Below are 24,779 nucleotides of genomic sequence, written 5' to 3'. Positions count from 1 at the left end.
TACTGTAAGAAGATATGTTTATGTAGTAAAATCTCCATTGCTCGCACCCAATTCTAAATGTAAATTTGATAATCTGTTTTTACAGTATGGCAAAACAACAGAAAACCTTGTTGAAATTTTACATAAACATGTGGTTGCATTGATTCCAGAAATTATAATGTTCATTTTTTTTTTTCGCCTGTAGTCTGAAGTATGAGAATAGTCAGCCTTGATATAAATAACAACACCACATTCTTACATTATTCTGCTCACAGTTGGCCAATTTAAACAGATGTGACTGCAGCTTCAACTAAATTTGAAGCTGAAATTCTTTGAAACACAACAGTTGTCAAAAAAAAAACCCTAAACAAACAAGCGCTGAGATTTCTGGCAGTTCACTGAAGGCAGAGTTGCGCAACCTGTCAGGCTTGATGTCTATATTGCTGATTTCACTGGACCATCAGATTTGCTCTTAGGGACGTTTTGAGGCAGAGTGACGGTGTGCTCATGGGTAGTTATGGAGGACAGCTTTTGTGACAGTAGGATGTAGTTTAGTATGACAAAAAGCTCTTTTCCGCCGAGCTTACAACCAAACGTTGCTTCTTTTTTAAATGGATGAATCACAGTTTCTTGAGTCACTTGGTAGTTGAACTGCGTTTTGCAGAAATTTACATAAAATGTTTGTCTAATGTTTGTTACTGATTGTGGACATTTTACTGTCATGCCACAGTTTGTCACATTTTAACAGTTTGTTGACAGTTCTGTTCTCCACACTAAATTGATAACATTACCAAGATCATTGCTGCAACTCACAATTGTTCTAATTATTGGTTAATAGGCCAATTATTAACTTGGTTGATAGAGGAATAATATGTTATATAATTTTTGACGTGAACCAGGGCAAAGTCAATTCCATCAAATTGCATCACTACAAACACTCCAAAACGTAAAGATATTCAGTTTGCTGCCACATAAAACAGCTTCAGAGAAATGGCAGCCCAAATAAATAGTAACAAAAATAAAAGAGGAGCCAACCAACCAGGCCAAAGATCACTCAGAAAGTATATTTAACTGGTAATCATCTAATTAATCAGGTTTGGGGAAGAAATACAGTAAAAAAAATAAAATAATAAAAAAAAAAAAAAATGTTTTTTTTTTTTTTTTGTTTTTTTTTTTATCAAATTGTATAAACACAATGGTCTGCACAATGAATTTTCCTGACTGATGAGCTTCTGAATTTTCCTTTAGTGCAACTAATAAGGTTGAAATTTGTGGTTTAGAGTAAAGTATTGGATTGTTTGCCATGAGATGTTGTACGGACCTCCTGAGATTCGCAGAAGAAGAATTATAACAGCTGGACAGTATTTCTTTTAAATTGTCCAGTTCTTTTTTGGTAAACTAAATGAGAATCAAAACAACCTCAGCTTCATTGTTTCATGTGAACTAGCAATTTGTTTAAATTCTAATATGGTAAAATTGTAAACCTGACAATCATTATAGCTGTTAAAAATCTCAGCTTGTTACCAACCTAAATATTTTAGCATGCTGATTTTGGCTTTCAGCTCAAACCAACAACCTCAGAGAGCAGCTAACATGGCTTTAGGCTCTTATATTCTAAATCGGACTAGGAATGTGCAGTTCAAGAAAAAAATATGACTTGATAATCGCTCTGAACTATTCAACTATTAGCTGACTATTAATGCTTCTCCTTATGTTGTTTATTAGCCACTAATAACGGCTTTTAGGTGCATTACTGCCACCTTCTGACGTTGAAATAAGAAAGGGTGATAGTCGCATATACTATTCAATTTGTTATGTTTTTATGATGTTTCAAATATTTGAAAACCATGACCCACTCTAGTTCAGACATACAATATCGTCCAGTCCCAGTTTATTTTGCACTCAACGTGGAAAGACGCAGTCTGGTTTGTTGCCCTTATTTCATGGAGGAAAAAAACATTTTAAATGTTTTACGCTGGCTATGTTAAATGTTAAACTTGTACACATCCTCCCTCAAACACATTTCAGATCAGTGTTTTGACAGAAGCAGCCGCTGCCAGAGCCCACATCCCACCATGCTTTCACTGCACTGGGTCTTCAGTTCTCCCCTGTGATTAAACAACCGCAGTGACCGCAGTCCGCTCCGGCCGGCACATGGCCTTAGGTGTGAGATCACAAAGGACATGGTTATGAATTAGCCTCTGGAGAATGTTATCTGCTCACACTCACCGTGACATAACCGTGATACATGTTTGGTTAAGTCTTCTACTCCGTTGATGACATCCTGTCTGCATGTCTGGTGGATGAGTCGGCCTGGTGGACAGCTCTGAGAAGGATGTGAATCTGCGGAGGTTAAATTAGCTTCTCTGAGTCACACAGAACAATTTGTCGGAGTAGTTTTCTCTGGAGCTACTGTCTGAGAAGGAATGCAGAACATTAGGTTGACACTTTCCTAAATCAGTTTGCAGTCAGTCAGTGAGAACAATGCTGTTTTTGATCTCATAACACGTATGATTGAAGTGCTTTGAAATCTAAACAAAGCATTTGTCTGTGTAGTTAGGGACCATGCTGTCACATGACCTGTAAACACAACCAGCCATGGAAATGCATCTGTAGCCCCGAAGCAGTTGATGACTTGCTCAAAGATAATCCCTTTGTGAGTTAAATCAAGCGCTCTTTTGTCTCCTCTCTGTATCTGAGAGTCTTATGTGAATAATGTGAACAACCTCCATTCATTTGAAACGCTCCCAACTCCCTGCAGACTTCACCAAGGACAACAGTCTGTTTTAATCTCCTCTCCTCTCCTCTCCTCTCCTCTCCTCTCCTCTCCTCTCCTCTCCTCTCCAATGAAGTCATCCTCATATGATTACAGACCATGTGTCTCTGCTCCACTCTGCATTAATCAGAGCATACAATGACACAATACCTTATTATATCACTACAGCCATGTGTATTAACGGAATCTGAACACCGCTGGTTGAGGCGGCGCTCGAAGACAATTCAAGGATTATTGTCTTGTATGACTAAAGATATTTTAACAATATCCACAGTGTTAAATGAATAATCTATATGGACCAAGCCAGCGCTGTAAGGGTAAAAAACAACAACACTGGGAACCACTGACTCTCCTCGCATTTATTAAACACTTAAAAACTGACTTGTCTTCATTAAAATTACTTATTTAGAAGTCTAAAAGTGGCTTCGATATAACTCTACACATTTGGCTTTATTCAGTGTGTGCAGAATGAATATGAATATGCATGCAAATATACAGCTGCAGCTCAAGTCGCCAGCTCCTTATCTATGTGACATATGAAACCCAGTCTCTGAATTCGTGTTTTTGATACTGAAAGCAAAAATCCGACCGCTGTATCTGGAGTTAAAACGTGAGGTCACACTCTATTGCTATAACATTTATTTTATTTCAAAACCACACTTCAAACACATGTAATTTTTACTTATTTACTTTGCTTATAAAAGCATGGCATCATTCTTGTGGCATCGTCTCTGTCTGCGCTCCACTGAATGACTTTGACCGAGCCCGTATCCTCGGTCACATTACACCCAGAACACACTGGCACCATCTCAAGTCTGTCATTGGTCCGCCTTTGGCTCAGTCTGTGGTCCGAAGCCAAGAATAATGTTGTTGACCTAATGGAGCGACTAAAGTGGTGAGAATCATGTCTGTACAAACAGTTTTAACTACGGTGTCCCTCTGAGTCTTTGGGACCGTCGAAGAGGAGAGAATCCACCCTCGGATTCTCTTCTGCTGTTTCACTGTGTGTGAAATCTTTTATCGAGTTTATATTTTGTCATGAAATTATATAATTTTTGTTTCAGCCCACTCTGCCTCAACCTGCCTGGTGCTACTGAGCTTAAGTTACTGACTTCAATTTCCCAGAATAACTCTCGACAACTCCCATACGAGAAGAGGAAAGAACACATTTGCATTGTTGTGGGTTGTTTGTGGAGGTGGGAAGAGCAAGAGTGCAGAAAAATTATATTTGCATTTGAGAACAAGTTTGTGAAATCAGAACTTGCCTTGTGGCTGCTTTGTGTTTGGGGTTACTGCAGATTGCTCTCTTGTTCTTTAGCATATTCTTCTGATGATCTAAGTCCAGTGTGGCTGACGTTTCAGGCAATACTTTCATATTAGAGGAAACTAAATGTGGGATTTTAAAAGTAGTTTATAGAGCTAGTGACAGCTTGTTTTCTCAGGGGTGACTGTTTTCAGTCTGTTTTACCTGCGTTTGTATGATGTAACATGTTCATTGTCAGAAACTCCATCCCTGCAGAGGTCAGATGTCCCTTCTGTTTGGAGGTTTGTGTTTTATTGCTGTTGATGCGCTGCTCGCCAAGTTTAGAAAGATTACAAACTGTCGGCTCTAAAAACGTCTTCTTTACCCATACATCTTTTTTACACAGACCAGGTGGACGAACACGCAGTGCTTCAGTATAAATCAGCTTTCAGTGTTTTAGTTCTTCCACATCCTGCTTCCTGTGTTAATGTTGAATGTTAACAAAAGGCTCTGAAATGTCCGATATCAGACCTGTCTGACCTCCGTCTGTTCCTCACCCTGTTTCAGTGCTTTAGTGCTTGGTTTTTATTGGCTATCTGTCCAGGAAGTTCCTACTACTGAGGGGCGCTGACTGATGTTAGTCTGTCCTCGTCTGACCTGTTGTTCCTGAAACGGGCAGGTTAGCCGGTTCGGAGGCAGACGGAGTGGTGAACAGAAAAGCAGCTCCTCTGTGAATATCAAATGCATCAGGCGTCACATTTTCAAACCCACATTCTTGGATGTGACATGATATCGTCACTGTTCCTCGGTTTGACTTTGTGTGTTCTTTCTTTGTTCAGGACGGCAGAGTTGAACATGTATTTTCCACAGTGTCAGCCTATTTTAATGAATTGTTCTGCTTTGTGAGTCATAAATGAGAGGCGAGCTCATTGCTGTGATCCAGTTGTTCCAGCAAGGGTCTGCAAGTAGCAGAAAGGCCAACGTGTCCGCAGTTCTGAAGCGCCACGTTTCCCATAATCATCCTAATGGTCTGATGCTCATAGACTTTCAATGGCTCGGAAATCATGTGAACTTTCAGATACTTTTGGGAAACCGAGAGCTGGTCTGATTAACAGAGTTTCAGTTTTTTAGCACTTGCTTTTACTGAATATCTACTGATTTATTTGCCTTGAAGGCTCCATCACGCATGCAGAGGTCTTACTTATGCAAGCGACACCCTATGTGCATTGTACGTGACTTTAATGCGAGCCGTGAAATTTGAAAAGTAATGAAGATTAGAAAGATTTTGCCACTTGGCCTGGTGGTTTGACTTGTTGTTAGCGGCTTGAAAAGGTCTCCGTGTCTTAATTTGTTATTTTGTTTTGCGTAGAAGCAGCGATTTTAGCCAATCGGGGCCCACTGTGAAACAAATTGGAGTGAAATTCAGCGATGGTTGAATGTCTTGACTCTTCGCAGTTTGAGCTACACATTTTTGCATCAGGAATCACCCGAAGCCCTAAGATGTTGCACATTAGCTTAGCATTAACGGACTCCAAGCGTGTTTGCATGCCAGTAAGTGGCGTTGGTGAAGGGTGGGGTTGGGAAGGAGAGTTTTCTCATTTCACAGATGCAGAGCTCTGGACAGCTCTAAGTGATTCACTGAGGAATTTGTTTACTTGTGGCGGAGCTGCAAATAACTGCAGGGTTTATATAGGGCGAAAAACGACTTCCCCTCCAGGCAGCCATACAACATAAACAGAGCTGCGAGGGGAAATACTGGACCGTCTTATTAAAGCACAACCACTACACATGTTCCACATGGCCACATGGATCCCATTACTCACTGCGGATCTTTTTTCCATCAGACCCACTGGCCGCGGCTCCTTCATCCTCGTTCTGGCAATTTGTCTGACTCTGACTTTAATAGATCCTAAAAACATGTTATTAATCTGTCTCGGACTGACGCTGTTTGAAAGTATGTAAGAGGAAAAGCTTGCTCTCCGCCGGTCAGGCTGACTGTTTCAAGACAGTGTCAGGCAGGAGGCCGACGTCTCGGCGTGTTTGACCCACAAACAAATTATCCACACCTTAAGTCCACTCAAAGCTTGACCTCAGATGTCTGGCACTCACCTGTGTGTAAAATATTGTAATATTCGACATCTTCTCATTTATTTTCCCAGTGTGTGTTTGTTTTCATTTTACCACATCTTCCTCTTTTCTTCCTCTTTTCCCTTCAGGCATTTGGGAACGCAAAGACAGCACACAACAACAACTCCAGTCGCTTTGGCAAGTTCATTCAGGTGAACTACCAGGAGAGCGGCACAGTGAGAGGGTAAGGAGCCACAGACTGATGCTTACTGTTTTATTTCTTATTTTAGAATAATAGCTTGAAGTTACATTTTTGTATTGTTCCTTTTACAGAGCATATGTGGAGAAATACCTTCTGGAGAAGTCAAGACTGGTCTATCAAGAGCACAATGAGCGGTGAGCACAGATCATAATCATAACCTCTGAAACGAAGAGAAATGCACATCATTCTGTGAGCAGGAAATTAAACGTGTAGTAGTGAAGTTCATTTAACAATGAATATGTATGCATCAATCCAACATGATGTATGTACAACCTGTGTAATTGTCATATTACATATATCAGTAATGAGGACTAAATCCAGCAGCATTTAGTTGCAATGTGTGTAATATATTATATCAACACATCTAAACAATGTTTAAGGTCATAAATATGAACAGTATCAACAAACAAGATTGTGTCCAACTTGGTCATTTTAGCACAATCCTGTACGTCGAGTCAATATTATGACACGTTAAAAAAAGCACTTAAAATGAAGTGAGTTTGAATTTTGGCAAAAATGTGCATCCAAATGACGAACTGAGAAAGGCTGCAGTTTCAGTTTGCCAAAGTGTGAGTCATGAAGTGAAGTGAGCTCTGAATGGAGTTGACACTAATGTGCGGGACTGGCTGCAGGGTGTGGCGAGCGTCGACCTCACCATGGGGGGCTCACAATATGTGGGCCCCCCATGGTGAGCCACCTATCACTGACATGGATTGCTGACTCGAGGTCCATAAAAGCTTGTGTGTGTGTGTGTGTGTGTGTGTGTGTGTGTGTGTGTGTGTGTGTGTGTGTGTGTGTGTGTGTGTGAGAGCTATGTTTTACAGCCGGTGCACACTTTTGACCTCTAACCTTTGCGCTGTAACTAGATGCTGTTAGAGAAAAAGTGCACTTACGCATGCAAACACACTCGTACACACTTGTACGCGCACACACACACACACACACACAAACAAACAAACTAACACCTGAGCTGTCATGACTCATTTTGTTAGGGAATTTGATACCAGTCTAACACTCAGTTTAGATAATAATGTTGTTCGCCAAGTCGTGTTTCCGTTTCCTACAAAGATACTTCAGAGATCACCTGACATGTTTCTACTTGTCTAACACATCAATTAATGAGATGCCATCTCGAAAATATACGTCCACCGTCAGTTCTTTCTGTGTAGTTAAAATGAATTGAATGTTATTATTTTATAATTTCCCTCTTGACATTGTAACTACGCTGACAAACGTGTTTGTTTCCTGGGTATGTTAGATGCTGGTGTCAGCTACGAAGCTAACCGTTTGGAAAATAGAGTGTCGGCATATATATGCACTAATATTGACATCCTGCGTGTGCAAACAAGGGAGCTAATGAGCTACACTTTATCCGAACCATTATGTCGACAGTATTGTAGCATTTTAGTTTGCTAACATGCTAACTGAAGGCATGCTAAAATCTGCACTGCACAGACAATGGTCGGTAAAAACACAATTATAAGTAGTAAGAATCGATAAATAGCAAAGCCGCATGCATTTGGAATTTTATTTTCTATTATATGGATGTAAGTCAACTCTAACCTTTTCAAGAAGCAAATATTTAGATCTAATATCTATTTGGGATAAGTTATTGGTATATTCATACGCAAACTTTTTTTTATTTCTTTCTTAGCAATCAAGCTTGTATTATTGAGTTTGAATTCGACTCTTCATAATTGTCTACATGTTTCTTTTTACAGAAACTACCATGTGTTTTACTACCTGCTGGCAGGAACGAGTGAAGAAGAGCGGACAGCCTTTCACCTCAAGAAGCCTGAAGAATATCATTACCTCAGTCAGGTGGGACCTTCAGCGGCACAATCAGCTGTTTGTTTGGTTTTTTTTTTTGTCTCATGCTGGTCGTGCCCATAATGTTGCGATGTGTTTACTGTGTTGTTGTTTTTTTTTTTAATGTATTTGTACAGTTGTGAATGTCGGTATTGGTGTCATCAGCGTGTCATTCTCAGTGTCCACAAACAGGAAACAGAGAACTCGGGACACGAAGGAAACGCACACGGCCGGCTTTCCACACACGCTATATGGAGTCTCCCCCTCTCTTTAGCACACGCACACGCACACGCACCAGACCTGATGCTGTCTGTTGTTTACAACTGTTTCAGAGCGAAGTGTCTTAATTTCGATGTGTTTGTTCATTTGAGTTTTCGTGGGCGAGGCTGCATGCGTGTGGGTTTCGCGCACACTTCGGTCTTCATTCACCTTTTGTTTTTTTTGGTTTTTTTTACACACGCACTCGCACGTCTTTACCGCTTCATCCCCACCGCTGACAAACGCACACACACGAAAAATAGCACGTGTTCCTCTTCTCTGTTGCCTCTGTTGTGCAGCCCACAAGGAAAACGGGTCACGCATAGCCATGAAACAAAGCCACAATAAACGCAAACACATAAACACGCACATTGCGTATATGGAATGTGGATGTTGTGTAAAACCTGTGAAGTCTGCCCCCCCCCACCCCCCCACCCCCATCCAAAATCCTTCCGCCTACGCAGGAGAGAGAGCAGGGAATTCCTTCCATTCCTCCCAACCACTGATGTGCAGATGCAAACACACAAGCACGCGCGCATATACGTACACACATTGTGGCACTCCGTCCGTATCCTCCTCTTCTCCAGTATCTCTTTTGCTTTTCTGTCCTTGTGAAAAAAAAAAAACAGTCACGCTCCTGCACCAGCTGGAGCTCTTGCATGAACTCCTAAACCTCTCGTACCGTCACACAGTCAAGTTGACTTGTTTACAGGCTACGTAAACATGATGTTCTCATTCATTCTTCCCACTTTGGTCCTTTAATCCGAACTCATTCAGAATTTCTGAACATCTGTGTTTTTGCATTGTTTAAATAATCCACTAACCAAAAATACACGGTAGATTTGACTGTTATCCAAAGCAAACCATACGTTTTTATTGGGTTCATTTTCTGCTTTTAAAGCAGCTATAGGATCGAGCACATTAAACCACGAAATGAGAGTTATTTAACAGCGACTTAGACTTTAGTTGCTTGCAATGTACAGAATTAGTATCCTTAATGTTTTTCCATACGCATTTTAGTATTGTGTGGTTCATCATGTGGAAGAAACAAAGCTCCCTCTGTGCTGCGTTTAAGGACACCGACGACTGAATGTTGTTGGCTGCTAAAATGTTTTGCAATGACAAGATACGATGCTGGAAAAAGGAACCCAGATGAGCAGATGCAGTAAAAAGCATCATGGGAATCTGGTACTTTATTACAAAGTGTCCGATTATGAAACCTCACATGGTGCAGCCGTACCACACAGACCCGGGGAAGAATTTTAAAATGTTTCCGGCTGCAACGCAATAATTACTTCAACGTAAAGCAGAGGTTGTAAATCGCAGGTTGCTTTTCCTACCTTATTTATATGAATGGAAATCATCAGTTCCCTGGGAGGTAGAAAATGAATCATAAAAACTCATGGTATGCTGTAGTGTACAGTAAAGTCAATCTGAATCTTTAACGTGTTGCGTATCTGCAACTCTCATCTGCTTTAATGCCTTGATGTGTTCAGTCGTAGCGAGCGCTCATGGTCTCGTGTCTGTGAACGCTTTTCGTGTGCATACATCTGCCATCGGTCTTACTGCGAGTGCTTGATATTTATTCGGTAGTGAACAGAGCTGTTCCATTGCTTGAGTCCTAACAGCACCTCCTTCCATTGCTGTGTCCATGTTTGTGTGTGTAGTACGTGCTGCTATCTAACCCTGACCCTGCCTCCTGTAAACTCTGCCTTAACGTTTCCAGATGACAAAGACAACCCGCCAACCGCAATGGGACAGTTACTGTGAGATTGAACCGGTCAGTATCTGTTTGTTTGTACGGTCCGTGTGTGTGCACATGTTGGAAGAAACCTCAACGAGTAGATTTAAAGTCACCTGAGCACTTTGCAGCTCAGATCACTCTCTCTCTGCACAGTTGCACTCCCCCTCCCTCCTCCCCGCCCCCCTTTCCTTTGCTCATTTTGTTGCTTTTTGGATATTTCCAGGTTTGGTTTGGTTGGTGTTTATTTTAGCTCTGTTTGTTTTTGCTTTCCCCTGTTGTGCTGCTTCTCTGGGTTATGGTGGTATGTCTAGTCATATCCTGGCCACTGCAGCTGACTGTGTTGCTGTGATCTTTTTTTGATCATTGACCAGTGCAGTGTTTCTGGTATCGATCCTCCAATCTGAAGCTGAAGTTGTCGATAAATTACAGAAAAATCTGGATATATTAATATCGCACCTTTTTAACTTCAATTATATTTACATGCTCAAAACTTTTAAAGCCAGAAGTCACAACATATTCGACCGGTTGATTTGATTCAGATCACTTCCTGCAGTAGAAACACTGGATTGGAGGGTGTCAATGATCCAAAAGGTCTTTTGTGATTTGTGTTGGGATTTTTTTTTACTTTTTTGGTGGTTATTAACGCATGTATAGAACAGTACTACAGTTGCGTTTGATTAATTAGTTAATTTTCCACTCCTATCTCAGTAAGGTCACTGCATTCTGAATGTTGATACTGAGGTGCATAATAATAAGTTTGTGACAACTCTGACATTAGTAAACAGAAATTGCTGTGCAGATGCAGAGACTTCATATGATTAGCCCTGCAGCAATTATCTATATTATTAACAATATAAAAGAAATAATGCAGTACAGTGACTGCAAAGGGAACAACAATATTACTACATACAATTCTAAAATAATTGGAATGATTATGATTTAATTTCATTTTGGTAGCTTTCCATCAACAACTTTTTTTTTATTACATTGCCAGGTTCTTTTGCGCTGGAAAGAAGTCCAAGCTTATAAACTTGTTTTTAAAACGTAAATGTAGATTTCCCTGCTGCGGAAATGTAACACTAACAGGTCAGTGTGAGTTTCTGCCATGAAGGCAGAGGGTGAAGGCGGCAGGAAAGGAGGCACGTTGATGTTAAGCGTGAGTCTCATGTTTGTGTTTCTGAGGCCTCGGTATGTGATAATTATGGCAGCCATAGTGGAATGGGCCCATAAAGCACAGAGCAGAGCTCACATTATGGTGGGTGTAGTGAAACACTGTGTTGTTACATCAAAGCATGTGTTGCTAGTCTGGGAAAAACTTTTCCTCTTGTCATAAACAGCCAATCCAGATTTATCCAAAGGTTCAATCCTTGTCCTGTGCTTTTGGATACTAAATGATATTAAGTGTTTTTCTATGTTTTTTGAAATGATTTAATGATTTTAGTCTTATTGTGTTGTTGGTGAGATCTGTGCTTCACATGTGTTCATACACTGTGTAAGAGTAGCACTTGCTTATGAGCCCACATCACTGTTATGATATCAAAAGAAAGTTCTCCTGTGTTTCCTTTCTGCTACTTGAGCTTATCATCCATTATTCAAACACAGGCAAACCCATAAATTGCTACTCTTCTCAGCTCTTTTTGCCAGCTTGCCAAATTTCTGTGGATTGGTTTGAAGGGGAAGCCAGACCAGATTTTCCACTACATGAGCAGATTGTGCACATGCTGCCGTTCACCAAGCGCTCTTCACTTCAGTCTGGAGTGTTGCTGTTTTGTTTGACCCCAAACTTTCTTAATGATAGCTTATTTTGGTACGACTCATTCATTTTGTCTGCTTCTGGCGACGCTTAAGTTTCTTTTTTGGGGGGGGCTTTCAGCTACAAAGTAAACTAAAAAGCTTTTTTAGGCATCTTTACTTGACAGTCTGTAAACATTAAAAACATTAAGGCGCTGTGTATGTCAACGGTATTTAGTAAGTTCTTCTAAAACCTCATAGTAACTTGTCATTAGCTCTTTTGGCTTTCCGGCCGCGGTGTCGTAACAGCTGCCGCCAGCCTGATAACACCGGGCTGCTGCTTTTTTTTTTTTTTTCGTAGGACTGCTTCACTGTTGAAGGAGAAGACCTGAAGCATGACTTTGAGAGGCTTCAGCTGGCCATGGAGATGGTGGGCTTTCTTCCTGCCACGCGCAAACAGTGAGTGACACACACAAAAGTGTGCGATGAGGTCAACTTAAATAGTCCGTAGTGACAAGTTTGCCTTACAAATAGGAAAGTAGTGTGACTCATAATACAAGACAAGACACATGAAACCCATAAATATATAAGTCGTTGCCAAAAAGTTATAATCTGTTTTATATAGTCCACATGACACATGGACACATTCACTCTCACATACTTTACTTCCCATGTTTTATACTGTGCGCAGTGATCTTGTTGGCTACCACAGCTTCAAGTCATAATTACTACAAGTACTGTTATGTGATTATTCCAATCAAACCTGGACCAATAAACTCAAAGGATACCACTGATTGATAGTCTCTGGAGCTTTTAACACCTGAAACCTTAAAATGTTTTCTAACCTGTTGTTTAGGATCTTCTCTCTGCTGTCGGCCATCCTTCACCTGGGAAACATCCGCTACAAGAGGAAAACCTACAGGGATGACTCCATAGACATCTGCAACCCCGAGATGCTGCCTGTCGTCTCAGAACTGCTGGAGGTACTGAAAAATGAAGCTATTCAGAGTTTATTTCTACATATTCTCTGTATTTATGTTTAGATCAAAGAGGTGGACAGTGTTAAAGTCTTGACACGATATTCCTGCTCTCACTGTCCCTTTTAATTGTTGGCATTGTTGTTTGTTCAACATAAAATCCAAAAATCACACGACTTTTTTTTGAATTTACCCAGCACTCAATGATTTACTACACTGTCAAAGATGAAAGTCAGCTCGAAAAGAAAGTGTCAGGCTTCTTAACTTGTTTACTGTGTCTTTACTGTCATCACAAGGTCAAAGAAGAGATGCTATTTGAAGCTCTGACGACAAGGAAGACAGTGACTGTAGGAGAGAAGCTGATTGTTCCCTACAAACTGTCTGAGGTGAGACTAGCTGCTTTCCAGCTTTTTTCTGTCTTTTTAAAGTTTTCTTTTTTCTTTTCATTTTTGCCTTTATTAGTTTGGTGAAGTAGAGACGGACAGGAAATGTGGGGAAAGAGAAAAGGGGAATGGAATGCAGTAAAGGGGACTCGATGCTGATTAGACCTGTCACCATTATTATATAATCGCCTGATCACAATTATTTGAGCCAATTTTGCATAATCGTTGGAATCATTTCTATTTATGTGTGTAAAATTATCTGGATGAGTCGAACAGAGATATCATATTTCCATCACTGTTTCCATGTCATTTTGGCGGCCTTTTTACAACGTCCTTTTGTTGCACCCCTATTTATGCTGTTGTGTCGTAGCGCCACCAACTGTTTATACCAAAGCGCCTAAACTCTCATTTTTGATTGACTGTATTTCGTTGAGTATCTATTAACATGAATATCAATGATTTAAATGCAAAGCCAAATACCACAGCATCGTCAGATTTGTCAGTTTTGCAGCAAAAAGTTGTCTGTCAAAGTAAAATGAACAGAAAAAAAACCTTGTAGGACAATTGTTCGTCAACAAATTTAAAAGATTGTGACAGCCCAAATGCCGATCACATTTGTGCCAATGCGTTCTATACCCTCACCACCCAACTATCAGGTTGCCCTAACTGCTTTCTGACTGATTTCTGTCTGTGTTTCACTTGATTTGAAGTGGTTGTGGCTTAATTGTTAAATCACATGGTTTTGCGCACCAGTCGGGGTCTCGCAATTGTGTTAGTTCAGTGTGTTAAAACTGGCAAAATACGTAAACAATAAATATTCACTATATTTTTGGAAAGCCACTTTGCTCTGTCTGTGTTCAGCTTCTTGTTGAGTTCATAAATACTGCAAAAGTAGTATACTGTAAGGTTTACTCTATAGTAATCATGATATGTTGTTAGCCAGACTTTAATACACACTGTATGAGCATGTCGTTTTCGTACGTTTGACCATTTTCTCATGCAACTTAAGACACTTTATCAGCTCGATACTCGCGCTGCAGTCGAGGCTCTTCAGTCTGACCCAGCCGTGTTTACAGGACAGCGTGCACTAGTACCGGATCTCCTCCTGCTCGCTCACTCTATCTGCAGCTCCTTCAGTCTGCTGCCAAACATGAACACACATGCACACAGAGTCACACCAGCACACACACTTACAAACACGCATGCACAAAGTCCTTCAGTCTGTTTAGAGAGAAGGGAAGGCATTTCAAGCCCTTCTACAGTGTTCACTGGGACCTCAACTCTGAAAACAAACACGTCTGCAGACGAAAGCCATCTGAAAGAGGAGAGGGAGGTACATGCGTATAAAGAGTAAAATTTGTAACATCAAACTCATCATGATTCCTCAGTATTTCATATTTCAGTGGAGTCAAATCTTCTGTTGTACAGAAAGTAATTTTCAATTTTTTTTTTTAGTGTAAATATTTAATATACACCAAAGTAAACAGTCTCAGCATTATTTTACCGCAGTCTTTCCCAGAAGATGGTGGCGTGTTATACATTCCCACCAAAACGACAACAACCTCGTAACGGCTTGTTGGATATTTAGGAGTCATTTCATATGAACAAACAGTGATTGTTTGGGTAGCGCACTGGGTGGTCTCCGTGTAAATATTGGTCCAATAGTCTCAACAATCTCATCGCCTGTTAAATGAAATCATACACTAGGAAACCTCAAAGAAATCTGAGCGTTTCTCTAATGAGTTTTTCTCCATTTGGTCCGATTTATGAGGCTGTTGAATGTTTTACGTCCAGCTTGCCTCCAAATAATGAAAAGCTCATGGGTCATTAGAGCGCAGTATGTATAAGGTTCAAAATAATATCTGTCCTGACCCTTAGAAGGCATATTTGGTCTGCGGAGGCTAAAAATATCCTGATTAATTATTTAGAAACGAGGGATATTTTAACTCGGGGTAGCCACTCAGTGGTTTGTTTTGTTTCTGAAGACCGTGACTCTCCCCTTTGCTGCAGCAAGGTCAAATCTTTCCAGCGGATACGGGAATTAAGAAAGCTTTTCTCAATCATTTGAAAAGAAAGCTTTATTTAAATGATCTCCCTGTTTATGAAAGAACACACAACATTCATCCAGCCTACTGAAACATAAAGTTTCTGATCATGATTGAAACATAATAATAGAATAATGATAATATCTTCAAATACTTAATGTTGAAGATTCAATGTCATCTGAGTCTTCGTCCTTTGTGCAGCAGAGACTCTACTGTATATTCAGTGTATTTTAAAGTGTGTGTCTGGCTTATTAAAGCTCATATTTCCATTAGACTGAAACGCTAACCCTCTGCATCCATCAGACCCTGGCAGTGTCACACAGCCTAATGACATTAATAACTGCTCCAAGACGTCGTGCTGTGACACAACGCGGCCTGCCAGCATGTCTGTGATGTTTTGTCTGCTGTGCCAAAGTTTCTGTAGAGAATATCAATGTCAGAGATGTGTTTGGACGGTGGGACTGTCTCTGTTCTTCTGGCTATCTGCTTTCTACATTTGAGGATATCCTATTTTCCGTTTTCCATCAAGACTTCAGAGTCCAGATCCTACTTGGAGCTCTGATGGGACTGCAGACATGTGATTTACACTCAGGTCAAACTATAGACGGTTGATTTTCAAGTAAAAATACGACTGTCTGCACATCTTGACTTGGTTTTGAATAATGGTGTTTAAAGCAGGCCAGTTTTGACTGAGTTTCAAGTTTTGACCTTGATATAAATCTCTTTTATTTTCTATATTTAAATGCCTCCATTCATTGTTTTTCATACTGTACAAAAGTGCAGTGTTACAAGGCCAAGCTCTAATGTGTAATACAGATGTGTGGGAAATGTTTGGGTTGTTGAGCATCAGCTGGTGTCCAAAGTAATGACAGACAGACAGACAGACATCATGAAGGCATCACATTGTTAAAAAAAAAAACCATTGTAAAGTAGAACAGTAGAACGGAAGCAAACAAAGTCAAATGAAAGTGTGTTTAGCACATCTACAAAGTTTTTTATCGCACAACACTCCATTACTAAAAGTACTTCACTGTACGCATTTACTTGAAAAGAAGATACGAACTATGTGGCGAAAACTTAAGTCAGTCAATATGTGTCTGTAAAAGTACCTGGTTTTGGGTCGTGTCTCTTTTATAATACTATACCTGGAAACAGTCGCTCATGGCTGCTCATTTCTTAATGCTGCTCCCTGAGATCTTGGAATAAACTGATAGCGATGGTGTACGTCTGTGTCTCTCCAGGCCGGTACGGTGCGAGACTCCATGGCTAAGTCTCTGTACAGCGCTCTGTTTGACTGGATTGTCTTCAGGATCAACCACGCTCTGCTCAACATCAAGGACCTGGAGGAGACCACCAAGGTAAGATACCAGGACCTCAGATACATTAAACACGGGAATAATCTGGTTTGTCTGATTTGAAATGTTCCAGCATGAAAACTTTCAAAATAATAACTATTACATTAAATTTGGGGTGGAAAACAGTTAAATTCCTGTAAATGTTACAGACAAAACTGTCAATTTTAAAAAGACAAGTTCTCAGATTTTGAAGTACTGATTAGTAAATGAGAGAAGAAACTTTTCCTCCATGGATAAGCAACGTTTTGGGATGAAAGATTAAAATTGTTTTTGCGTCTTCCTCAGATCTTGTCCATCGGAGTGCTTGACATTTTCGGTTTTGAGGATTACGAGAACAACAGCTTCGAGCAGTTCTGCATCAACTTTGCAAACGAACGTCTCCAGCATTACTTCAACCAGCACATCTTCAAGCTCGAGCAGGTGAGACATTTCTTAAAAGAAGTATTTTTTACGATGTAAAAACATCAAAGTCATTTGACAATTATCTTTTCCTTCCTGTTCGAGGCTTTAAACAGCGTCTGAACGTCTTAGCTTCTGTATTATTGCAACTAATTCAACGCAGTTATTTTAACGTATTTTAAAATCTTATGTTCTGACTGACCGTTTCCAAAAAAGTCCCTCATCCTTATCACACCACCCGGTGCCCATGCATTACAATGACACCGAAACAATGGAGAAATTCTTCATAACATTATGCAACAGTGTTAGTGGAGAAACTGACAGCCTTATGACTCACCTCTCTCTCCCTGTGACCACCCCGACTGAGGTTGTATGTTCTCGTAAGTGAGCTGATTAACTTCAAAGGTTTTTTTTTTTTAAGTCACAATCTGTAAGATTTGCCCGTACATTAAACATTGCGTTTACCATGAGATTGACCAAATCAGCGACGTGCCCCGACATGTACGTTTGAGAGGCTGGAGCTGCCTGAAAGCCTCCATGCAGCAGTTCATGAACTACAACATCGACATGGTCTGCGCCCTCATTCATTCCCGTTTTGTACAAAGGCAGTCGTTCACAAACCCTGTCCTGCTTCCATGTCGTAAATATTTCAGGAGTCATCCTGCAGATGTATATCAAGAGAAACGACTTCAAAGACTTCTTTGTTTTTGGAGGTTCTTCATATGGTGATGGATTCTTCAAGTAATCACCCAAAAATGACTATTTTCAAAGATTTATAAATGTTGTCAAGCCTGCGTGTTTTAATGCAAAATATTTCTCCCAGCCTCATTTGTAGAAAACGTATTGCTTGAAAACAGTTATCCTTTAAAACATGTTTGAGATCAGGCTGAATATTTCAGTAATTAAGTGCGGGGGCAGCAAAGGCTCTTACAAAGTCCTTAATCTTTAGTATCTTTGAGTCGTTCTTGGTTGACTTTTTTCAGGCATGTTATACATCGCAGTCTTGTAATATCCGACTTCTTTTTAAGACTCTTGAGACTTCAGCTTCCAGTGTTTGTTGATAATCCCACAGCACTTCCTGTGCTACTGGTTACTGCATGAACCCGAGTCATAATAGATCCAGCCTCAAGCTAAACAGTAAATGCAGCCTCTGTGCTGCATCTGCTTTCTGTGTTTCCATCCAATCCCCATTTCTGCCATTTGTTAAAGAGCAACTAAACGCCCTGTTTTGTTTTGAACATGCACCTTTTACAAGTAAAAAAAAGAAAGAATGTTTTCAAGCCCAGAGGGTGTGTTGGGGTGACCAGAAGCTGGACATGATCAGTTTGGGAGCGAGGTGTTTCACAAAAAAAAAAAAAGAAGTTTTTTTTCTCTTAAGATTTATTTTGGGAGATTTTTGCTTTTATTTAGGAAAGTGAGTCAGGAAATGTCGGCTACCAGGTTGCCCCTTTTCAGATGTCTTCGGGGATCTACAGGAGGACAGAATTACTACATTACTACCCTGTCTCTGGAAAAAAAAGAAAAAAAGAAAGTGACATCTGTTGTGTGGTTAAATGAGACCAGGACCAATTGATACCGTGATAAACTTTGCAAGTCCTACTTTAAATTATTTGCAAAACATCTTTGAAACCCGTAGAAATTAGGGCCTGATGATTAAATCTTGTGAAATTTGATTAAGAAATTAAAGCAAATAATAACTAATATTTTCAGAAACATGCTCAGATTTATTCTCTGCGGAGTCTGTTTATCACTTTAACCTGGAAAATGAACAGAACATCCAGTCCGCCCAGAGATCAGTCTGACCATGCTATATCTTTAATTTGTCTGCTTGTAAATGTTCTGGCCTGTCACACAGGCCGTGTGTGTGCAGCAGCATTCGCTTCCATACTGCACTCATTGATCAGATAATGACAGAACTGATGTCTATCGGCTTCCTGTTGGGTAAAACAGGGCTTGCATGCAGCATTAACATTGAGCAGAGCAGATAAAACTATTATCACTAAAGGCTGCCACAGGCAACAGTCACCGTCATGGTTGTTCAGCCTTAGTTTTGACTTTCACTGCACCTCCGGTCTGACACTTGTTAGTATGATTTCTGTACTTTTACACAAGTTTGATCATCAGTGGTTTCACCTTTGCAGAGATTTAGCCTCGTATACAAAGCCAGTGCGCACTCGCTAGTTTAGAAAATATTGACCCTCACAACACCAGCTTTACTGTGCATGTGAACATGAGTGTGAAATTATCGGTAAATCCTCATATTGATTTATAATGTTTTCCATAGGTCAAACAACCATTACAGTTTTTAATCCTGGATTTTTTTTTTTTTTTTCAGGCCAATAATAGAACAAAATCCACATATTTGTGAATGTCTCAGCTTGTATATAAATCATATTTTGATAGGTTTAACATTACACTTAATTAAAACTACAACAAAGACTTGATCTGAGGAAACTGAAGAGTTTCATAATGCAGTAGGTTCACTGTAGCTTTAGTTGTGTGTGGAAATGGAAATCGAGGAACACCTCTGGGGCAATCTGAAAACCTTTGAAAATGATTCAGCCTGAATTGGTTGACCAAGAGCTGGCTTCATATTTCCTCTTCACACCCTCGTCTACAATTACATACAGTATATTTCCATTCATCCGTCGACCAGTGAGTCACTCTGTTAGAGCAGAAAAGGGGCTCATTGGTTTTCTTAAGGACACACTGATGGTCATTTTAAGGGAGAATTGTACTTATTTTCCCTTTTTGATTTATTTTTCCAGCTCTTTAAAACAACCTCTGCCGGTAATCACACTGTTGAAAGACGCAAAATGGAATAAGAGAACGTTAGCATAATAATATATGTATTATTTTAAAGTATGGTACAGTGTAATCATGAGTTAACTCCTTCAGTTGTCAGTTTGTTGCTCATCTTAACTGAATTTTAATTCTAATCTTAACTGGATTGGAAGTTTAACCCGTCTTTCCGTCATTGCTCATCTGCGGCTGCAAAGCAGATAAACGTCTGTACTTGATTTCCTGGAATGCCCAAATATGACCTTTACACAAATACACACTTTTAAGCTCATATAGGCCCTTTTAGACACGTATCTCCCTCAGCTCTATTTCAACAATCTGTGCACATGCCCCAATGTGCGTGGCACTAGTGCATTTAGGTTGTGTTGAGATGCACTTCTTCTAGTTTAACAAAGGATAATCCAAGGGAAAAGTTAGCTGCATGGTTCAAACAGGTTGTTTTTAGTTATTTATCGTAGGTGGAGTTTGGGCGTAACATGAAATAAACCAGAGTGTCATCTCCCATTCTCTTTAAAAACCAGCTCTGCTTGCGCCTCGGTGGATTATCATTATAACGGCGGATTTGCCGAGTAGAAGAAAAGATTGTTTCCTTACAGAGGAAACAGATCTGCTTGTGTGCAGATTGATGTTCACAATAATAATGTTGTACAGTGTAATCTTTTTATCTTTTGCAGGTTTGTGCAGGGCTGTGTATCCCTGTACGTAACAAGATGAGTGTATGTGGGCTCGCTTAGAAGTTACAAAAGAATCTATCAGTGAGGAAGCCTTCTCCTTCATTTTAACTTTTAAAATTTCTCATCTCACGTTGTTCTGTTACTTACACGCGTCATTCACTCAGACAAATCCCAAATAGACACAAAAAAACTTATCAGATGGAAGTTGTGCAGTGTCAGGATTCAGAAATGGGCTCTTGGTTGTAATACAGTTACTGGGCTAAATCAATAAATCACTATTAAGACCAACAGTAAAAGAGTATGACGGCAGTCTGGAGAAACATCGTGGAGAAGCTGATTCTGCACATTCTGGAGACATGTTATGGTTCTTTATTGGTTTAGTCAAAATACGAGTGAATCACAGCATTTACAGGAAGATGATTTAAAAGCATGTCGAGGGGGTGGAAACAGTATCCTGTTCAATGTGATGCAGTCCAATACAGCACCCCCACAAACCACAGCTCAGTGATTACCAAAGAGTTGAGTCAGCTCCCATCTGACTCACAAATATTCTGCGCTTCGCATACATTTTATCCCAGGGCTGTTAAATTGCATTATACAGCATTACACAGGTGTTTGTCTGATGGTTTCCAGCCGGTGTGTATCAAGTTTTATTTAAACTCAAGGTAAAACTTGAGTAAAAAAATATGTTTTTAGTAAGTTGCTTAGTCTGAAGCAACTGTCATGTACTTCTGCTCTAAATGTTTCCATTGTTATTAAGGGAAGTGGTTATTTTTCTGCAGAATAACACCATTTGTGTCACATATCTAAAGATTATAGTCTCAAAAAACAGGTCTTCCTTCACATTTTATAGTTTAAGAGACAAATTGAATTGTTTGTAAGGAGCACAAACTACAAATCCCTGAAAAGAAGACGGGTGTGTTAAAGAATTAAGCTCTCAGTTTGTGTAGTAATCTCAATGAAATGGCGCCGATTTAAAGTTTCGCCAGCAGCTAAAGTCGTACAGCAGTTTGATCAATTTAATTGCAGCATTGCCCTTTCATTTAATTTCTCTATGTTCTAAAGATCATCTTCCCTTCCTTATTTGTCCCTATGAACTTTATTGTCTTCAGCACAGATAGCAGAGGAAACATCAGTAATTAACTGGTTTTTTTGTTTTTTTTTTTCAGCCTTGTGACTTAAGGGTAACAAGAGTAAAAGGAGATTCCAGTGATTTTTATTAAACCTCCTCTGGATTATGGTCTTTATTGGTTAAATCTCTTTCCCAGGAAGACAGGAAAATAACATGTATGGGGGGAAGAATACTGATAAAAGCTCCGAATGCTTCTCTCATTGTTAAACCAACGAGCCAGGAGAAGTCTGCAAACATGAAAGCAATGAATGCAAACAGCATTGTTGCTTTGATTGTAAAAAATGTAAACAGCCTGACGCACAAAGTACTGTTTCTTGATGGTATGTTGTTGATTAATATTTTCATGGGTGCCAAGATATCGTCTTTGATGTCACATGTGCTGAACGCCTTCTGGCCTAAAAGTGGATTGTACCAAACTTTAAAACTCTATGTCTGCATCTGTCTCTGTTTCCTAACTACTTAGGAGCATAAAAGTACAACAACAATATATATATACATTGTAATAGCACACACAAATGTGATGAAATCAAGCACTTAATAGTGTTTTATTACATAAATAGCTACTGACATTCTTGTCATTGCAACATGAGAATTAGAGCCAAAGAAAAAGTCTGTAATCAAGATACAATTCTTTGAAGCAAAGTCTTGTCGAAGGGATCACTGACACGGACATGTCTGTTTGTGTTATGTGACCGTGCAGGAGGAGTACCGGGCCGAGGGCATCAGCTGGCGAAACATCGACTACATCGACAACACAGGCTGCATCAACCTGATCAGCAAGAAGCCCACAGCGCTGTTCCACCTCCTGGATGAAGAGTGCAAGTGAGTCTAAAAAAAACTGTTTGGCTTCCAGTTCGACTGGATCACTTCTTTCGAAGCTGTTTTTAGTTGCCAGTGTGATAAATCATCAAGTGCTTTTGGCAGGTGAAAGTAAAATTGGCAGGTTTTCTGACACAAAATCGCTGGTTTAATCCAGTTTGGGACCTCTGTTGCATCTGATACCCGTTTCTGTCTGTTTTTATACTGTTAGCTGTTAGATGAAAGTTAAAACACTAAAATCAATGAGAGACAGAACATCAACTGTTCGCCCAGTGCTGCAGTGACACTGCAGTGGACAAGTTTTATATTAAAATTGAATGAACTGACTGTGCTGAATGTGAATTGATTGTAGTAATAAACACAGAAAATTGTCTCCCAACTCTACCGCTTTACAAAGCATTTTGGCCTCTTTTAGCTAAATGTTTTGGTCTTATGGCACAAAACAACAAGCAGACAGAGGGGCTAGTTTGTGTAGAGAGACGACGATCCAACATGTAAAGCTCAAGCAAGAGATAAAAGGGGAATTCATTCATCAGGGGGTGTGAAACTCCAAAGAGATGCTAATGTCTGCTGACTATTTTGAGAGCATGATAGTCTGATTAAATTCATGAAGTCACAGTATGTCAAACATGAATCTGTCAGCTTGTTTTAGAGCTTTTCGAGAAGGCACATAGTGGTAGTATGTTAATAACTGCAAAGCTACATGGGAAAATGTTTAAGATTGTGAGTCCACTTGAGTGAGTCCAATTTCACTTAAAAAAAATACATTGAATTAAGTCAAGCCTCTGTTTTTCTGCAAAAATAAACTTTGACAAGTAATAAAATTACCGTTGTTTAAGATGGAGAGGCCTAGAACGTATACCATCTAAATTACAGACTAAATCTGATCCTTTCAGCTTCATGGCAGCACTGTGACTACTTTACTAACAATATTTCCATCCTTATTTCCCCCCTCTTCTCCATTTGGACACTGAATCAAATTCCTCCCACTTGGAGAAGCTGGAAAGCAGCTTTTCGCTGTGCTGTTTTCATAGCTCAGGTTTCAGCCTTTCCCAAAAACCCCGGGTGTCTCATTCTTCCCCTCTCCTCTTCCTGTAAACTGTTGATTTTCTGCAGAATAGCTGGCTCTCGATATTAAAGAACTGGCAAGAAACCTGAACTGAAATTAGCTTAAAAGGATAATCTTCGACCTGTGGCATCAGAGGATAATATGTCAGAACTGGTTATAGATCAGACGATGTTGGCCTGCCACGTTTCCAGTGGTCCATTTCAAATACTGTTGTAGAGACTGGTGGAAAAAAATAGGTCTTTAATTCACCTTGTTCTGTGTGGATAAACTGATCAGGAATCTGTGATTTATACTGCAGTTGGTGGCTTTAAACAAGTGCATCGACATTTTGATTCTCTGGTAGAACTCCTTTTTTTTTTTGGTATGTTTTCATATTAAAAACAGATGTTAAACCCATTGTTCTTCAAAGTTAACTCCTCTGTCCTTTTTTTTTTCTCAGTTTCCCTCAGGCCACCAACCAGACTCTGTTGGATAAATTCAAGCGGCAGCATGAAGGGAACAGCTACATCGAGTTCCCGGCCGTCATGGAGCCCGCCTTTATCATCCGACACTACGCTGGCAAGGTCAAGTACGGTGTCAAGGTCAGTATGAAGAACAAGATCTGTCATCCTTTCCCGTTGTGTGCAGGTCTGAGCTTTAATATAAAGAGGGGTAATGACCAACAGCACCGTGTTATCTTATCTCGCACAATCCAGGGAAGATCCACCACAGTGGAATTATTCCTCGATTGGAAGAAATGGTGGCAAACGGAGAAGCAAAATTACAAGTGATGAGATTTTCCATAAATAATAGTTTCAAGATCTTCAATAATAGGATAGGATATACAACTGACTGCCGTGGCTCTAAATTTACCCCAGATTACATTACAGGCTGTTGGTTTTGATGAGAAAAAAGCTTTATTTTTTTGGTACCCCTGAATTCAGCTCTGTTGGAGTACTTTGGTCAAACACAATAACATCCCACTTAGTATGGATTAATGGAAAGTTAGCCAACACTAAAACTAAAAATATACAGTTATGTATAGAGGTTCTGTGGAATGGAGCAAGTTAATATTAAAGACTCAGAAAGTGCTTACCCTTTTAAGAAATGAATGCATATATACACTACATGATTTTGTCTTAGTTTTCATGACTTTTATGGATGATTGTGTCATTAAAAGTAGCTTTATCATAGTAATTATTAGCTCTCTGCTGTAATGTTGGTTTAAGTTATATAAGGAGAACTGTTGAATGATATTACAAAGTTTTGGGTTGTA

At 39.8% G+C, this 24,779-nt stretch overlaps 1 protein-coding gene across 8 annotated transcripts in view; it reads left to right on the top strand.

Annotated features, from left to right (window-relative positions):
- The window catches only part of myo9aa (myosin IXAa), a 101,469-nt gene that overhangs the window by 48,552 nt on the left and 28,138 nt on the right, over positions 1–24,779 (top strand). For 6 of the 8 annotated variants that reach the window (XM_069165690.1, XM_069165687.1, XM_069165685.1 and 3 more), the window contains exons 3-13: positions 6,215–6,309; positions 6,399–6,461; positions 8,049–8,148; positions 10,121–10,174; positions 12,231–12,328; positions 12,726–12,852; positions 13,143–13,232; positions 16,516–16,632; positions 16,915–17,049; positions 22,337–22,458; positions 23,964–24,105. In XM_069165690.1, coding sequence (XP_069021791.1) covers positions 6,215–6,309; positions 6,399–6,461; positions 8,049–8,148; positions 10,121–10,174; positions 12,231–12,328; positions 12,726–12,852; positions 13,143–13,232; positions 16,516–16,632; positions 16,915–17,049; positions 22,337–22,458; positions 23,964–24,105 — 1,143 coding nt within the window. The remainder of the gene's footprint in view (positions 1–6,214; positions 6,310–6,398; positions 6,462–8,048; positions 8,149–10,120; positions 10,175–12,230; positions 12,329–12,725; positions 12,853–13,142; positions 13,233–16,515; positions 16,633–16,914; positions 17,050–22,336; positions 22,459–23,963; positions 24,106–24,779) is intronic. The other 2 variants (XM_069165692.1, XM_069165689.1) reach the window with 1 other exon arrangement.

This window comes from Embiotoca jacksoni, unplaced genomic scaffold (assembly GCF_022577435.1).
Source record: "Embiotoca jacksoni isolate LCO1_2020_lvr unplaced genomic scaffold, fEmbJac1.0.p SCAF_35, whole genome shotgun sequence".
Classification (NCBI taxonomy): domain Eukaryota; kingdom Metazoa; phylum Chordata; class Actinopteri; family Embiotocidae; genus Embiotoca; species Embiotoca jacksoni.
Note: the sequence above shows the minus strand (reverse complement) of the source record. Positions and strands in the feature narration are given on the sequence as shown.